The following is a 17,493-nucleotide window of genomic DNA, read 5'->3' as shown; positions in this document are numbered from 1 at the left end:
CACATTGTTTCCTACGCAAGTCCTCCTGAAGTTGCAGATTTGACCATTCAACCTTAATATCTGATTCATTAGATAACCCAATACCATTCTGCCCACTTTCCAGTAAATTCTTCAACCAAATCTTTTTTTTCCAATAAGCTTTATTTCTTGCACAACCCCACCGTTTTAGACTTTGAATGCAATAAGCTTTCTTTGCCATCACGTTCCCACTACTACCTTGCCATGCCGACTCAACCACTTCACTCAATTCTTCATCTGCTAGTCATCCATTATCAAAGCGAAAAGGCTTACTTCTATTCCCATAACTTCGAGCTTCCGTTTTCACAAGCAGAGCTACATGGTCCGATACCGGAGTAACAACAGTTCTAACCAAAGCTTCTGAAAATAGACCAGACCAAGCAAAATTAGCAATAGCCCTATCAAGCATCTCTCTAGTCAGAATCTCTTTATTCCTCTTCATACTCCAAGTGTATTTGTATCCTAATGTAGGCAAGTCACTGATTTCACAGTCTTCAATAGCTTCGTGAAACCCATTTAGTAAGAAACGTGGATACAAACCACCACCTAGCTTTTCATCCTCTGTCAAAAGATTGTTATAATCCCCAACTCAAATCCAAGGACCATTGCTCCTAGCTGCTAAAGCTCTAAGCATATTCCAAGAGGTTCTACGCTTGTTACGGTCAGGAATCCCATAAAAGCCAGTTAAGCGCCAAGGGTTATTATTAGTACTCAAATTACAATCTATGCATTTTTGAGAAAATCCAGTGATTACCAAATTAACATGCTTGTTCCAGAGCAACGAAAGACCACCACTTCTCCCAATACAATCCACACTGAAACACTCATCAAAACCCAAATAAACCTTCAATTCCGCCATTCTAGAACTAACCACTAACGTCTCCATAAGGAAGATCACGTTTGGCTGAAAACTTAGAGATAAATCTCTAAGCGCACTAACTGCCCGAGGGTTGCCCATCCCTCGGCAGTTCCAGCTAAGGATTTTCATTGTTGTCGGCTATCCCGCTTACCAGGATCAGCCGCTATCTTAGGTACATGTGACAGGGATGAGACATTAGAGTTGGAAATAGATTCTGTCTGTATGGATACTTCATCACTGTTTATTGAGTTACAACGATGTCGTTTCTTACCTTCGTCCATTTTGGGCAAGATTTCTTCTTCACCAAGACCCACCCTTTTCTCCGAACCCAATGACAATCTGTCCGTATCCATAAGATTACCTTCCACATAATCTGAACCCAGTGTAGTTTTTAGGCCAAATAAGGAAAGCCTAAAATCTTCCGATTTGAGCATATTACTAGGTCCACTATTTACTCCCACAAACTGAGATTCAGGCAGAGTGTTAGATTGTTGTCATTGTCACGCAACCACCAGCTCCGATTACTGCTCCTCCGGTACGGCTGAACCCTAAGCCCGTCATCCCACATACACACCAAATCCTCTTTCTTATGATGCAACCGGAGATCACAAAAGGAGTCCACATGACCGATTCTGCCACATAGAAAACAGTAGATCTGAATTTTTTCATACCTGAATTTCACATAGAACGCATTACCCTTGTCATCCACAATCTTCTTCTTCCGCTTGAGAGGTAAACAGATGTCCATTCTTACTCTAATGCGTATGAAGTCATCCATACCCGAAACATTTTTACCAATCCCATATTCAAGAAATTCGCCAATAAAGTTTCCTAGGAGTTTGGCCATATCGTCTCTCATGTAACCAGGGGGAACGTCTATGACTTGTACCCAGATGTTTGTTTGAAGTAATGGAATCTTGAGAGGATCTTCACCACGTTGAAACAGGCTCCAGACCAATAAATGACGAATGAACAGCCACGGTGCTCCATCCAGAACTCTATCTAGATCAACTTGGTTATAGAAATGGAATAGGTAGCGTTTAGCGCCAAGATCAGAGATAGAAATATCTCCCAAAGGGTGCCAAAGATCTGCTAGTGTTGTCTTCATCGCCTGAAAGTTTATCACGTTATAAGTCAAAAACATTCCAACCAAACAAAAGTCATCCACTGCTACCTGGGCGATTGCTGGAGCCGCCACAACCAGATCTTCCTCCTCCTCATGAGCAAGGGAAAGAAGATTCAGATCGAGATCCATAACCAGCGATGTTTATGGTTTCATAGAAACCTTGAACAAAACTTGAAGAAACTTGAAAAACGAGAAAAAGAAAGGAAGCGTGCACTGCGGCAGACAAAGCGTGCACTGTGGCAGACAAACTTTTTTCAAGGCTAAATTTAATTGATATCGCCCTTTAAATATTGTTAAATTGTGTAATTATCAAAGACTTCTTACTCTTTGTTACCAGAGAAATTTGAGATAAGTCCAAAAGACAAAAAATTTGATAGGTAACCATTTTTTGATCTCTTAAGAATATTCGAGCTTAAGATATTGTGCAGTATTTTGCAGTTTTGTTATTTATATTATTGTAACAATTAAAAATAATATTTTCCTCTTTTTTTCTCTCTGTAAACTCACTTTATCTGTGCTATTCTCTCTGTCATTTTCTTCTTTTCCTGCAGATTCAAGTTCTAAGAATTTTTTTAATTTTCATTAAATATATTCATTTCTTTATTTTTCATCAAAACCCACTTGATATGAGACCATTTATAAAAGAAATAAAAATCAAATAAAAACTTGATATATGCATAAGCTTACCATGATCCATCGTCTAAAAACGAAAGTGTGTATCAAACTGCATTTTTCAAAACTCAAATTCCTTAATTCTAGTTTAAAAAAGAACATCCAAATTGTAAAAAAAATTGAAAATATAAAAATGCATAAGCGATGCAGGTGAAAATCATAGAATTGGGTGCATAAATTGTATGATTTTTATTTGAAATTTTAGAGACCGAGACTTAATTTGTTAGAGAGAGAGAGAGAGAGCCATTTTTGGAAGTGAAGAGGCAAAAAAATAATGAAGAAAGAGGGAGTGATCTCTGGCGTTGAATTGAAACTTAAAGGAATTGTGCTGTTTGTGGGCCACTTAAATGCATGTGTTCTCTTCTGTCTCGAGAGATATGAAATACTAACAAGGGTAAATTATTATTTAGTCCCTCAGGTTTTACATAATTAACTAACTAATCCCAAGTTTTGAGCAAATATCTAGCTAGTCCCTCAGGTTTAACTCCGTCTAATTAAAAGGTCATTTCGTCCGAAAAGTTGGTTTTTTTCCGTTAATTGAAGACTAAAAGACTAAAATACCCCTCCCTAGCTGACGTGGACCATAAGGAAAAATTATTATCTAGTCCCTCAGGTTTTACATAATTATCTAACTAATCCCAAGTTTTGCACAAATATCTAACTAGTCCCTCAGGTTTAACTCCGTCTAATTGAAAGGTCCTTCCGTCTGAAAAGTTAGTTTTTTTCCGTTAATTGAAGACTAAAAGACTAAAACACCCCTCCCTAGCTGACGTGGACCAGTATGAAGCGATAATGATATACCTAGTTTGTTTCCCTTTTGTTCCTTCCATGCCATAATGATATACCTAGTTTATCTTTTGCACATATAACCTTACATTAAATATTAATATTTATATTCAAAGTTATGAAATTATAATAATATAGGTGGCAATTACTTTTTTTATCTATAAATAACTATTATTTTAGAGCCGGTGTTTTCTCTGCAAATATCTTGTTTTTTAGAATATTAATGAGTAATTAATTTTTTTTTTTCAATTTTATCCTTATTTATATTAAATTTAATAATTATTTTTATAATTTTCCAAAATCATATAACATCTCCTCTCTTACTTAAGGTTACGTAATAAAATTAATTAATATTTTGTTATAATTTATAAGAATAAATTTACTTACTTAATTACCATAAAAACATTAAAAGTATTTATGAATAGATGGAATACTTTGTTTTTTTTTTTTTAGATTTTATCAATGATAATAGTAATGTTTCTTGATAAAATTTGCATATTAAATATGAATAAAATAGAAAATTATGTTTATTACTTTTTTTCTAAAAAAGAAACTATGATGATAATTTGGGGTAAAAAGAAAAATGAGGTATTTACTTTTTTGAAGAGGTATTTACTTTCGTGATTCACTTAAATTTAATAATATTTAATTAGAACATCAAATTAATTTTTTTATCCTTTTTTTAATATTGTCTTTGTTCTATAATACTTGTCAGATTTGAGAAAATAGTTTTTTCTAAAATATTTGTCTTTTAGGGAAAATTATTATTTAGTCTTTTAGTTTATACAATTCCCTCCCTTATCACTTCATACTGGTCCACGTCAGTTAGTGAGGGGTTTTTTAGTCTTTTAGTCTTCAATTAACGGAAAAAACTAACTTTTCGGACGGAAGGACATTTCAATTAGACGGAGTTAAACCCGAGGGACTAGTTAGATATTTGTGCAAAACTTGGGATTAGTTAGATAATTATGTAAAACCTGAGGGACTAGATAATAATTTTTCCTTATGGTCCACGTCAGCTAGGGAGGGGTGTTTTAGTCTTTTAGTCTTCAATTAATGGAAAAAAACCAACTTTTCGGACGGAAGGACCTTTTAATTAGACGGAGTTAAACCTGAGGGACTAACTAGATATTTGCTCAAAACTTGGGATTAGTTGGTTAATTATGTAAAACTTGAAGGACTAAATAATAATTTACCCTACTAACAATCTTATAACTTTAAGAGGTCACAAGAACATTTTGAAAGTAGAGAGCCACAAGATTTTTTGCTATTGTACAATGTTTTGCAGTTCTGTTATTTATTCTATCGTATGGAATTAATATTTATATTAGTATCAAGATATAACAAAGAGTATATTATAAAACTTTACTCCTAATATTAATAAATTTAGACAACTAGCAAATGTTAAAACAACTAAAATTGCTTAATAGACTTTAAAATGCCTTGTTCAACAACAACTTCTAAGGTAGCATTCAATGTTTTGACTATGATCAAAATATTATTTGATCTATATTCGTTTTTGAGAATGTAATATTTGTAGTAGCATTTAGAGATTAAAAAAGTGTTTCATGAAATGTTATAGTATTTGACAACAATTGATTGTATTTTTTAAAAAATTATTTTACATTTGACATTTTAATCAAATAATTATTTTAGAAAATGCATACGCTTTAAACCACTCATAACTAACCACTAATATCTAGTTGTTGGGAGCTATATTAAAACCACTAGTATTACTCAATGGAGTCTAAATATTAATTTCTTTATTTTCTTTTAAGAGGAAATATTAATTTTTTTGTTAAAATTTTATAATACTAAGTTCAAATTTGGCCAACATAAATTGCCCCGTGAACGTTCACCAAAAAACCTTGTGACCTTATCAATTTTTAAAATCGCACTGTGACTCCTTGAATTTTACTTTTTATAATAATTGCATAGCTTGCCATGTTTGAAAATGCAAATTGAAATGCACGCGTTATAAAGAGAGTGATGGTAAAGAAGTGTCTGATGTGGACTCTACCACAATATGTATTTTAGTTATAAAAGACTATTATGAGACCCACCAAACATTATAAAAGAAGTGTCTGACGCGGACTCTACCACAACATAAATTCTTGTTAACTTCACCACCCAATTTTCTCTCTTTCCTTCATTAAGTGAACGTAAAAACATAAAACTACATGTCAAATCCTTCATTTTTGGATGCTTGTTTTCTATTCATGAGCCGTAGATGTCGATATTTCTCTTTGAGAATGCTGGTTTTTACGAATCACCACTACTATCGCCAGTATCAGACCTTCAAATATTATTCCTCAATTTGGGTTTCTTAAACATCTCCTTTGGCAACTGCATCACAATCTTAGCTCCAAATCATTTCCTGGCAGTAATTACCCACAAACAAATTTTCAATTAAATTAAACTCCACTTAGAAATTTAAAAATTTTTCCAATCAATTACTAATTATTTATAGCTAAGAATCAAAATTCCAAGTTAGAAAGTTTGAGTCTATAAGGGCAGGAAACTATTACACATTGTTAATATCTAAAAATAATAATAAAAAAATTTCTTGTTAAAAATCATTGGACAGGTTAATAAAAAAATCAACACCATTAATAGAAAATCAATTTGTTTTATGGAAAATCCATTTGAATTTAGACCCCCAAAACCCCTAATTCAAGAGAGGAAAAAAAAAAAAAAAAAGCCATGACATTTGAAAACAAAGAATATGAAGCAGAAGAAGAACATTAGCTACAAGTAAAAAAAATAAAGTTGACAATAATATTTAGATTTTTTAATCTGATTGTCTAACATGGCTTATTGTAAATGTGACCCATCTGATAGCACCAACCGAACACGGCCACTCTGTTTGGGTTCCTTTGTTTGCACCTGTTTCAGCTCCGTTACTTGTCTGCCATGGTTGCTCCGCCTCTGGTTATCTTGGCTATCACTCATACTGACAGATTCATCATCTCTGTTAAGAATAATAAATTAATTGAAAAACTTAGAATTTTTTTAAATTTAGGATAAAATTATTGATTCGCTTATGAATTGAGAGAGAGAGAACTAAAGAAAGTTTTGAAGCAGAGAGAAAGGAAGCATAGTGCTTGGAGATGGGATAAAGACGAAGATGGCGGTTGATGATAAGGTAGACGGTAGAGATGTGGTGGACAAATTTGACGTGGCAAAATTAATTGCCATTTGGAATGCAATTTTCCACGTCATCGCACGTGTATTGCACTGTATATTTTTTACTAGATGAAGGCCTGCACTCTCTGCTCGGGTTGCTTTTATAACTTATAATTAAAAATTATATTTAATATATTATTAAAAATTATATTCTCTCATGAATTTAATTATATTCCACTTATTTATTTATTTTATTTCATTTGGATAAATTCAAAATGTATGGCTATAAAAGTTAAAGGTAGTATTAAATTTTTTTTAATTCATTGGATTCCTTTATGCGCTCCAATAACACAGCGGTGTAGTCCTCCCCTTAGCTCATCAATTTAGTGAAAACAACTATGGTCGAGAGAAATGTGGTATTAAATTTTGGATAGATAAATGGATTACAAATACATTTAACAAATTTTAATTTTATCCATATAACTATAATTTTCTTCAAATCACCTTGAAATTGATTGAGACCTATGAACTAAATACTATGATATATATGGATCGACGAAGCAAGGTGTGTAATTGTTACAAAGTGTAAAATTTAATGTGAAGTTATTATAAAAAAGAAAAGTTCACAAGGGGTCACAAAGGTCATTTTAAAAGTTAAGGATGCTAGGTGATTTTTGGTAAAAGTTTATGGAAAAATTTATATATTCGGCGGTTCAAAATTTTCACCTAATAACCTTGTCAAATAATTCAAAATAAATGGTCAAATGCGTGAATATACTCCATTATTTTATAGAAAAAAACATTATAACAGCCCAAACTTTATAATGACTTATTATATTCATAAAATTATGAATTTTGCTAATATTTTATCCCTCTTTATATTAGCAATAATACTTTTTTGGTGTTTTTGGCGTTTACATGCAGAATATTCACTTAACGTGTGATCAACATAATCTTCGGAATAATAGTTTTCCTATTTTTCAATTTTCTAATGAATACTTAATTGATTTAATTTTCAAAATTTAAATATTTAATGAAATAATTTTTATAAGCTGAAATATTTAATTTGTATAATTTTATAAATTGAAATTTCAATGTATTAAAAGTAAAAGTTGAAAGTGATTGGGAGATTTTTTTAACGTAAACGCATAATGAATTTATGTACTGGCGCAAAATAAATCAAGCATAAACGCCATTCATACAACCCTGCATCCACGACACAAATGGCGTGGACTGGTGGTTGAACAAACGGCTAGTGGAAATACCAGTCAGCTCCACTGAACACATCACTATGAAGACATCACTATGCGCCAAATGTTGCACCAATAAATTGCCGCATCAACCTAGAGGTCCCACTAAAATTTCTATCACTATGAAACCGCTGGATGCAAAACGTCCAAACACAATCTACGGTCTGCAATCCACATGATGCACAGTACCCAATAAACAAAACACCCAATCTTTGTCTCCATCTCCCTGTGCATTTTTTTTGGACCTTTTTAGGTCTCTTTTCTTGGTAATTTCAATTTTCTCTATCAACTGCTCTGCTCTATCAACTCTCAGGTTTGCGATTCATAACTGCTTTTAATTTTACACTCAGAATTTTAGGTGTGAAGCTGCATGTGTTTCACTTTCTTAATTAATTTTGTATGAATTTATTTATTGATTACGCTTTGTAGTTTTTGCTTGGTTGCTGAGAAAACATAAGAAAATTAATGGATTTTTATTTATTCATTGTAATACATTTATGATTATGTTAACATTTCCAATTACCTACTAAAGCTGATGCTAACATATGCCAAGATAACTTACTTGCTTTTCTGCATAAATCCCTGCAAGTTAGTTCTTTGGTTGTATTATTAAGCTTATGTTAACATTTTCCACTCTAAAGTAAGTTTTCTAGTAGTATTATTCTATGTTGTCCCAATTGATGTTGACAGAATTTTTTTTTTTTTTTTGAAATCTAATTTAGTTTTTAGTGGTTTATTGTTTAATTGAAAATTTTAGCATCAATACTGCTGTTTGAGCAAAATGAAAAAAGCAGATATTTTATTTCATGGGATGGTTATATGCTGAATTAATTAAAGATTTTATTCCTGAGGATGACTGTATGATGAAATTAAATATGTGAAGTTCTACCTTTCTTATGCCCAGTGTTTCTCACTGCCCAAACAGTAGGAATTTTATTGGTTCAAGTTTGTTGCCTGGAGTAATCTGTAATGCAGTCATGGTATTTTTGCAGGTTTCAACATGGGAACAAAATGCAATGCTCTTTTGATCACTCTTCTACTTTTAATTCCTGTGGCTCTTTCTGTACACAATGTTGGGTTAATCAGAATTGGATTAAAAAAGCGGAAAATGGATCAAGTCAATCGTCCTGCTGGAACCATTGACTCCAAAGAAGGGGAATCAATGAGAACAGCAACCAAAAAGTACCATTTTCGTAATGATCTCAGGGACTCTGGGGATGCTGAATTTGTTACACTAAAAAACTACTTAGATGCTCAGTATTTTGGTGAAATTGGTATTGGCACACCTTCCCAGACTTTCACTGTGATATTTGACACGGGAAGTTCTAATCTCTGGGTACCCTCTTCAAAATGTTATTTCTCGGTGGGTCCCTTTGTTCCTTTCTCAATATTTAATTTTTCTATCATGTTAGTGCTCTTTTTTTTTTTTTTTTTGGTTGAAATTCATTTGTAAAAATTATATAGATGGTTTTTCATTTTGGTGCAGCTTGCTTGCTACTTCCATTCCAGGTATAAGTCCAGCGAATCAAGTACCTATGAGAAGAACGGTATGATCCTTTTCCTGGTTAAGTATACTTTTGAATGAGATCATGACAGGATTCCCCCCTCCCATCCTCTTCTTAATTTTCCTTTTTTTTTTTTTTTTTTTTTTTTTGTTCGGTTAGGGTACAATTTGGATGTATTCCAATGAATGACCCTCTTAGTCTATAGAATTTTATATAACATTGCTGTATAAAAAGCCTTTTACTCCATTTATATCTGGGGATATTGAAATTAACTTAATATGAAAATATCTTCTCTTTACATTTTGGTAATTCATTTAATCTTGCCACATTCTTTTGATTGGGATGATATAGGTGCTTCATTTTGAAAGCAAGCACCAGTTCTATAAATACTGATGTATGTTGGTGTGGCATGTGTTTCACTCTGGCTTCCAGGAAACATATAAATATAAATTATCCATATGGTCATTTTTCATATGTGATATATTTTAGTGCATGAAGGCATGCATTACATGTTTTGGCTATGACTAAAGCTTTTTTTCCTTTTACCTTCCAATACATGAATAGTATTTCAGAACAGTTGATATATAACTAAGGCATTCAATGACCCATGCTTGCCAGAAAATGGACCATGAGAGACTTCTAAAGCAATTCAAGATCACTGTTACATGCACTTATGCTGTCTATTTCATAAAATAAAGGTCTATTAATTAACCAATTCATGTTTTTTAAGAGAAGCCTCTTTTATTTTACAGTAGGGAGAAACTTTTTCAATATTGATATTTATCATAGTTTCTTCTTCTATGCAGGTACATCTGCTGCTATCCGATATGGCACTGGTTCAATTGCCGGTTTCTTTAGCCAGGACAATGTCCAAGTTGGTGATCTTGTTATTAGGGATCAGGTAACTTTGAGAAGATACATGTTTTTGGCATTTTCATTTAAACGTTTTGAGTTTCCATTAATAATGTTATTGGCCATTAGGATTTCATCGAGGCAACAAAAGAGCCAGGCATCATATTCATGGTTGCCAAGTTTGATGGTATATTTGGCCTTGGCTTCCAGGAAATCTCAGTTGGGAATGCTGTTCCTGTTTGGTAAGTCACTTAATTTCAGCTGCCAAATCCTAAGATTGGTTGTTTGAATATAACATGATAACTGTTCCTCGTTGTTCATATCAAATGATTGATATATTTCTGCAAATAGATAATTTTTTCTATTTAAAATTTCAAATTTATGGTCACTGTTATTTGCAATCTCGATGTTTCTGCTTAACTGATTATCATGCTATTCTAATAGGTATAATATGGTTAATCAAGGTCTTGTTAAGGAACAAGTTTTTTCCTTTTGGCTAAACCGCAATGTCAAAGGAGAAGAAGGGGGAGAAATTGTGTTTGGTGGGGTTGATCCTAATCACTACAAGGGTGAACACACATATGTTCCTGTAACTCAAAAAGGTTATTGGCAGGTTAGCTTCCCAAGACCCGTGTTTGTTTCAACCCTGCATATTCTATTCTTAACTTCTCCATCTACCTCTTTCTCTCTCTCTTTTCAAATTTATTTGTAATGAGTTATTTCTGATTCACAGTTTGATATGGGTGATGTATTAATTGATGGTGAAACAACTGGTAATTATACATAACTTATTGTGTACTCTTGTTACTTCTATTATGATTCTGATCATCATAATCATCAGCATCTGAGATGCTCCCTTCCCTTTACAGATTCTGCCTTTTTGCTTCTTATGTATTGAAAGGTCTGTTTGGTATATGTACTTCTTTTCAGGATTTTGTGCAAGTGGCTGCAAGGCAATTGCTGATTCTGGAACTTCCTTGCTGGCAGGCCCAACGGTATTTTATTTAGGCTGCACTTTCTGTTGAACATTTCTCTGAGACTCGTGCTTGATTGAGCTGTATAATGGCATACATGCACATGGATAAAATTGTATTTATATCTTAGGATTTGGCCATTTCACAACTAACTATAGCGCATGAAAGCTTAGTGAGGAAATATGTTGTAGTTTTCAGACCAACTGGGAAGGGCATGATTCGTGAATTGCTTGCTTACTGTGTTTAAAAGCAAATGCCTTATGTAAGGCTAGAGGTGCATGAGGTTTGCACCTATTTAGAAAAAGGTTCTCAAGTCTTTTTTATTTCAAACTAAAGCTCCTTCACTTCAAAAAATGGGGTATACAGGTCAATTAAAGTTAATTATTTTTCTTTCTTCTATTTTTAATCCCTCTCTCTTTCTCTTTCAGTTTCTCTATGCTCTGTCCTCCTATATATCTCTCTCCCTTTACTGCAGAACTCTTTACTCATAATGAAAAGACTTGTTTCCTTGAATGCACCTTTTGCTTTTGACTACCTTGGAATGATTGGAAATAGTTTTGTAAATGTAAATGAATTTTAAACTGTCTTTGGTTCCTTCAATGTGATGTGGATAGAAAATGAATAATTGCACACAGAGCTTTACTCCTGTTACTTTTCTTGGTGTCGTTGGTTTAAAATATGTTGTACAAGTTCTACAAAGCTAGAAATTGCATGTTTAAGATCTTTACCTTCTGGAGTGTGTTGGAAGATCATTTTCTGATTATATTACCATATTCATGCCTACCATCAAATTTCATTTTTCTTTTTGAACAATGTGGCAATCTAGCTACTTGAAATTGTTAGGCAATGTGTTAGGTCTAACATTGCCCCATACTAGTGATAATCATTGCCATTTTTTTTATGAATAATCAACTTTCAATTGAAATAAAAACTTTGTCATTTTGCTACAGCAGATTGTACCATCTCTTACATAGACATAGATCAGTTTCATTTTGATCTTGAAACTATATTCTCATTGAAGTGTAGTAGCTTTCTGATTGATATTTCTATATGCTTTTACATCCTTAGACTGTGATTACTCAAATTAATCATGCCATTGGAGCCTCTGGTGTTGTAAGCCAAGAATGCAAAACAATGGTTGAGCAATATGGGAAAGTTATTCTGGAACTGCTGTTAGCTCAGGCAAGTGTTGCAGGTTTTCTGATTCTTTTCCTTTTTAATGGTTCATAATTGCTCTTCCCCTTAGAGTAGTACATTTGGATGGACTTGATGCAACCTGTAAAGATTTGTGTTTTCTTGGCCGAACTTATGCTCAAATTCCTTGGACAAACTGCCTTCTTTTTTCTCTTTTATTTTCCTCCTTATCCTTTCGTAAAGCAGGCACAGCCACAAAAGATCTGCTCCCAAATTGGTTTTTGTACTTTTGATGGGACTCAAGGTGTTAGGTGAGCTTCAACCCAGTTGTGCTATTAGTATTTTCAGGTTTGGAATTTCACTTGGTTTTGTTAACTCTGCTACATCTATTGTGCCACAAATATGTCAACTCCATCTTTACAGTACAAACATTGAGAGTGTGGTGGACGCAAGCATGGATAGACAATCTGATGGTCTGCAAGATGCTGCATGTACTGCTTGTGAGATGATGGTGGTATGGATACAGAATCGTTTAAGGCTAAATCAGACACAAGATCAAATCTTAAATTACGTGAATCAGGTAAGCTAGCCTTTTTAATTCACATTTCTCTGCAGGAAAGTGGTCTTGCAGTAACTAATGGTCTCACTTGCAATTGCAGCTCTGTGACCGATTGCCAAGTCCAAATGGAGAATCAGCAGTTGATTGTAGCAGTCTATCTTCCATGGCTAACATCTCGTTCACAATTGGTGGTAAAGCATTTGAGCTTACACCAGAGCAGGTATCTTATCATACTGTTTCTGATAAAAAAGACTAAGAATTTTTTGTAGCAGCAACAACTAACTTTGATTTACTTTCAACAAAAAAGAAGAGGAAAAGCTGATGTGGCAACACTACAAAATAACTTTTTTTTGTTAAATTTTCCACACGGGTTAAAAAAATCCATGGCCCACAATTTTATTTATGAATTCAATTGAATTGAAAAGGGAAAAAAGAAACTATTCAAACCAAGAAGCTGTGGCTTCCCAACTCTTCCATGAACAGATTGACATGCTTTCAATTTTTATCATCTGCTTCCTGTTGCAAATGTACAGACCTCGATTCTTCCTCCCAGACCATGAAATAATTGTTGGCCCCTGTGGCAACCCAAGGGGTTGGTAGGGGAAAAATGGATCAAACCAAATTAGTTCAACCTAATCCAAACAAAGGAAAATAAACATGCTTCTGTCACTCTTAAGAGTACGTTTGGCTCCTAAATATGACTAACTGAAATTTTGTCTGGAACTATGAAAACCAAATAAAATCCTAACTGAACAAAGAATTGACATAAATATATTCACTTAATTTTTGCTTTTTATGTTTATTAGTGTGTGTGTAGGACCAAATTGAAACTAAATGCATCAAGTTATGATTTGGGTATTTGAAAACCTCCGCTATCTGAATGCTAATGCTATATGAGTTCCTTGCTACTGCTGTGAGTATATGGTTTTGTTTGCAAATAAATCCAGATAGTCAAAATTAAAAGCCATGCTTTTTGCTTCATTGAGATAGTCTGAATTAAAGTTATCTACTCAGGCTCCACTGTCACACATGCATTTTCTCTTCAATACATATATCATTATCATGGATTTGCAAAAAAGCAATTATTTGATTTGATTGTGAGAAACTAACCAAAACCAAATATGTAAACCAAGGTAAAATGACCTTGGTTTCGGACAGCATAACTTGTTTAGGATATGATTTGAATTATTTATTTAGTAACTGAGTTGAATGTTTATAACATTTACTCTCAACTTACCAAACTGAACCACGAATTCATTTAAGAGGGGAGGGGGTTCATTCTTTTTGGTGATCAAGATCTTTTCTCCAGACACTTGGAATTATCAAAAAGAATGTCAACTTCTGAGCCTGTGTGAAGTTGCAAAGTAATTAACTAAAAACCACAACTTAAACAAGCATAAAAACATCATCTTGAAGCTGAGAACTGTACATTAGCTTATAAAAATGGAGTAAACAAAGTATTCTATCTCATATTCTATGAAACACAACAGGCATACATTTTTCATATAAGAACAGCAAATTTTGACATCAAAATATTAAAAAAAAAAAAAACTTGTAAGAGAAACTAGAGAAGAACATGCAAAGTGTAGACTTAAAAATAAATTCAGGCCTAAAGTTTTAATAGTTAGGTCAAAGAGAAGGAAAAAAAAAATCTAAAAATTTTAGTTTTTTTAACCTTTTTCCTACAATCACGGTCTTTCTTTCCATTATTGACCCATTTTCAAGTACCAGGATGAGTATAGAGATTTATCTTACTTGAGGGGAGTTCCCCAACTATTTCAGCAACAAGCTTCAAAGTAGGTGCTTGCCTATTTAATAACAAAGCATGGGGTGGTAATCTTCTTATATTCATGGACAACACAGTTGATTCAGCTAATATGAAGTTCTACATAATTATCATCAGCCATTAATGTTAATACTTTGAATGGCCATATGGACGTATATTTGGTTTTACGAGGAAAAACCTATTTTTAAGCCCTTGGACTGTCTGTGTTTTGTATATTCCCTACTCTTCAATTGGTTATGAACCTATAAATTTTCCAATTTGAGGATTTTGAGGTCTTATTTAATGAAATATGAAAATTTATAATATGTTAATACTGGTTCGAAAAGCAGTAGAAAATTTAATAGATAAAACTCAAAAAAATTTAAAAGCACGAAAAATGGGATTTTCTTTCTTTCCTCGTTTTCCCTTAACTTCAATAATTTCCATGATGGAAAAATAATACACTTTTTAATACTTTTGAACTCCCAGCAATGAATTCCTTATTTATTTTGCTGTTAAATGCGTCCTTAGAGTCCTTAAATTCGAAAGACTGTGAACTGTATGGAACACAATTAACAAAAGTCTTCAGTGACTCAAAAAATGAGTTTTGGTTTATTATATCTTTTATTTGATGGATCTAGCATAATGAAGTAATGAACAATGAATCATGATTTTTGAACCAATTATAATTATCCTTCCAAACATTTTTATGAGGATATCAAATTTTCTATTCAAATAACCAACCCAAAATGAAATCCACTTTCTAATGCTTTCTCATTTTTCTATTTGTCATGGATCAGTATGCTGTTGTTTATTTATTAATTTTGGAACTGCAGTATGTTCTAAAAGTAGGAGAGGGAGTTTCAGCTCAATGCATTAGTGGATTTACTGCTTTTGATCTGCCCCCTCCTCGTGGACCTCTATGGTAAAATTTTCGTCCAATTATTGTTTATATTATATCATCTTTCAAATTTTATCATATTTTGGGCTGCTGATGCACAAAAATAAGAAGTGCTGACAAAATTGGTAGGGCCTGAGAATTACAGAAATTGGTTTTGTAGGTCCCATCTGACATATACAGTTTTAAGTTAGTTAGACATAAAATTGGATAGAAGATTTTGTAAATGAATGGTTTTTGAATAGCAATGAAATGAGGATGTAATCTTACTGTAGTTTTGGTAATGTGATGCAGGATCTTGGGTGATGTATTTATGGGCCCTTATCACACAGTGTTCGACTATGGTAACTTAACAGTTGGATTTGCGAAAGCAGCCTAATAAAACTCTTTATGTGATATATATATAATATGTATATTTTGGTATCAGAACATCTTCACTAATATGTGGCAGACCAGAAACTTATACATTTAAATAAACTAATATGTGATCTTAGTTCAAATAATTTGTGTCACAGAACTCTGTCATGGGTCTTGCCCGCTGTCACTATGTATACACACTTAAATTTCACTCACTCTCTCTCTCTCCCTCCCCCTATGTATATATATATTACAATTTTCACTTATAACACAAATTCATGTTCATTTTTCTTTTAAATGGATGTCTGTTCATTTACTCGTGGAACAGAAAAATTCCAATATTCACTCTATAACTTATGCTACAACTCTGAGTGGCCAGTTTGGAGATGCTTCCATTTGCAGGTGCGCTGTTCGGTAATAACATTATATAGTATTTAGTGTTTTAATCTAGTTAAGACATTATCTCTATCATTTATAGTGTTCGGTTGTAGTGTTTGGTTATAGTGTTCAGTTATAGCGTTTGTATTAGCGTTTGGGCGAATAAATTATGAAATGTTACTACTCTCTCTTACTTTCTCTAATATTTAATGAAATGCTAGTAAAACTGATAGCTACTAGAACGATTAACGCCTACTTTTGCTGAACATGGCCCCTAGGCTTTATTGGCCTAACTTTCAATTTCACCACGAACTTTTCGAGCAGTTGCTATTTCGCTTTAAATCAACTTCTGTACTTTGGTCATCTTGAACTTATCAACCTACTTGTAATTACACCCTAATTTGAATTAACATCCAACTCATTATTTTTGCATCTCGAAATTAGGTCAATTTTAAAATTAAATACTCAATCTTGATGTTTTTTTATTTATTATGTGAATAATTGGGTATGATTTTATTATTTATTGTTTAAATATTTAGGCATAGAGTCCATTTTTTTACATTATTTTAATCAAAATTTCAACTTTAATTTACTTTAGAGTGTAATTGTAACAAATTGATAAGTTCAGAGTATGGTAATTCACTTTTAGGATGCAATTGCACCCTAAAAGTAAATTAGAGTGTAATTACAATTGGTTGATAAGTTCATGGTGCCCAAAGTACAAAGGTCGATTTACAATAAAATTGCAACTACCTAGAAAGTTCTTTGTGAAATTGAAGGTTAAGCAAATTTTATTTAGAAACTAGGTGAAAGTTCGTGTATTATACAAGTTGCTTTGTTATTGTACATTGCATTAGAGGTTACTTTTTTGTTATATATATAAAAATAAATATTTATAAAAAAATAAATCCTACAACTTCGGAAATGAAAATAAACAAATAAATATATAAATATATAAAACTAAAATAAGGTAAATGCATACAATATAAAAGTCATGGACAATTAGTAAAAATAAAAAACAAAAGAGTCTCTCTCTCCCAAAACCTAACTCTTTTCTTCATCCACAGTGGCCACTGTGAGCTTTCACCAATATTCACCATTTTCATTTTTTTTTTTTAATAATCATTAGATTTGTATCTTTTGATACAGATCTGAATTATTGTTGCCAAATATTGGGTTTATTGTTCCTCATATCTTAAAATTTTGCTCTCAGATCTAGTCATGAGTTGTTAAT

General features: G+C 32.7%; 2 protein-coding genes across 4 annotated transcripts; one reads left to right on the top strand and one right to left on the bottom strand.

The window, feature by feature from the left end:
* Positions 1 to 262: 262 nt before the first annotated feature.
* On the bottom strand, positions 263 to 1,006 carry LOC149497450 (uncharacterized). The gene is made up of 2 exons (XM_089718910.1): positions 622 to 1,006; positions 263 to 579 (listed from the first exon to the last, which is right to left on the bottom strand). The coding sequence occupies exons 1-2, from the start codon at positions 1,004 to 1,006 to the stop codon at positions 263 to 265; spliced, it is 702 nt and encodes a 233-aa protein (XP_089575036.1).
* Positions 1,007 to 7,996: 6,990 nt separating this feature from the next.
* On the top strand, positions 7,997 to 16,179 carry LOC105646364 (cyprosin). Of its 3 annotated transcripts, none has more exons than XM_012232212.4 (14): positions 7,997 to 8,150; positions 8,830 to 9,200; positions 9,324 to 9,384; positions 10,149 to 10,243; positions 10,324 to 10,436; positions 10,639 to 10,807; positions 10,928 to 10,967; positions 11,125 to 11,189; positions 12,237 to 12,350; positions 12,549 to 12,613; positions 12,726 to 12,882; positions 12,962 to 13,081; positions 15,463 to 15,551; positions 15,819 to 16,179. In XM_012232212.4, exons 2-14 carry the CDS (start codon positions 8,838 to 8,840, stop codon positions 15,901 to 15,903), a joined length of 1,536 nt encoding a protein of 511 aa, XP_012087602.1. In that variant the 5' UTR covers positions 7,997 to 8,150; positions 8,830 to 8,837; the 3' UTR covers positions 15,904 to 16,179. The 3 variants fall into 3 exon arrangements, with proteins under 3 accessions (XP_012087602.1, XP_012087600.1, XP_012087601.1); XM_012232210.4 differs by having other exon boundaries at positions 12,546 to 12,613; XM_012232211.3 differs by having other exon boundaries at positions 8,136 to 8,195; positions 12,546 to 12,613.
* Positions 16,180 to 17,493: the final 1,314 nt, after the last annotated feature.

Source organism: Jatropha curcas, chromosome 3 (assembly GCF_041381405.1).
Source record: "Jatropha curcas cultivar XTBG-Jc1 chromosome 3, XTBG_Jcur_1.0, whole genome shotgun sequence".
NCBI lineage: Eukaryota > Viridiplantae > Streptophyta > Magnoliopsida > Malpighiales > Euphorbiaceae > Jatropha > Jatropha curcas.
Note: the sequence above shows the minus strand (reverse complement) of the source record. Positions and strands in the feature narration are given on the sequence as shown.

Excerpts from the sequence above, each read along its gene's own strand:
- LOC149497450 (XM_089718910.1), bottom strand. The coding sequence starts at position 1,006 with ATGAAAATCCTTAGCTGGAACTGCCGAGGGATGGGCAACCCTCGGGCA. Across the intron at positions 580-621 it reads TTTAGCAGCTAGGAGCAATG|AGGATGAAAAGCTAGGTGGT; the intron begins GTCCTTGGATTT and ends ATCTTTTGACAG.
- LOC105646364 (XM_012232210.4), top strand. The coding sequence starts at position 8,838 with ATGGGAACAAAATGCAATGCTCTTTTGATCACTCTTCTACTTTTAATT. Across the intron at positions 10,244-10,323 it reads ATCTTGTTATTAGGGATCAG|GATTTCATCGAGGCAACAAA; the intron begins GTAACTTTGAGA and ends ATTGGCCATTAG. Across the intron at positions 12,614-12,725 it reads GATGGGACTCAAGGTGTTAG|TACAAACATTGAGAGTGTGG; the intron begins GTGAGCTTCAAC and ends CCATCTTTACAG.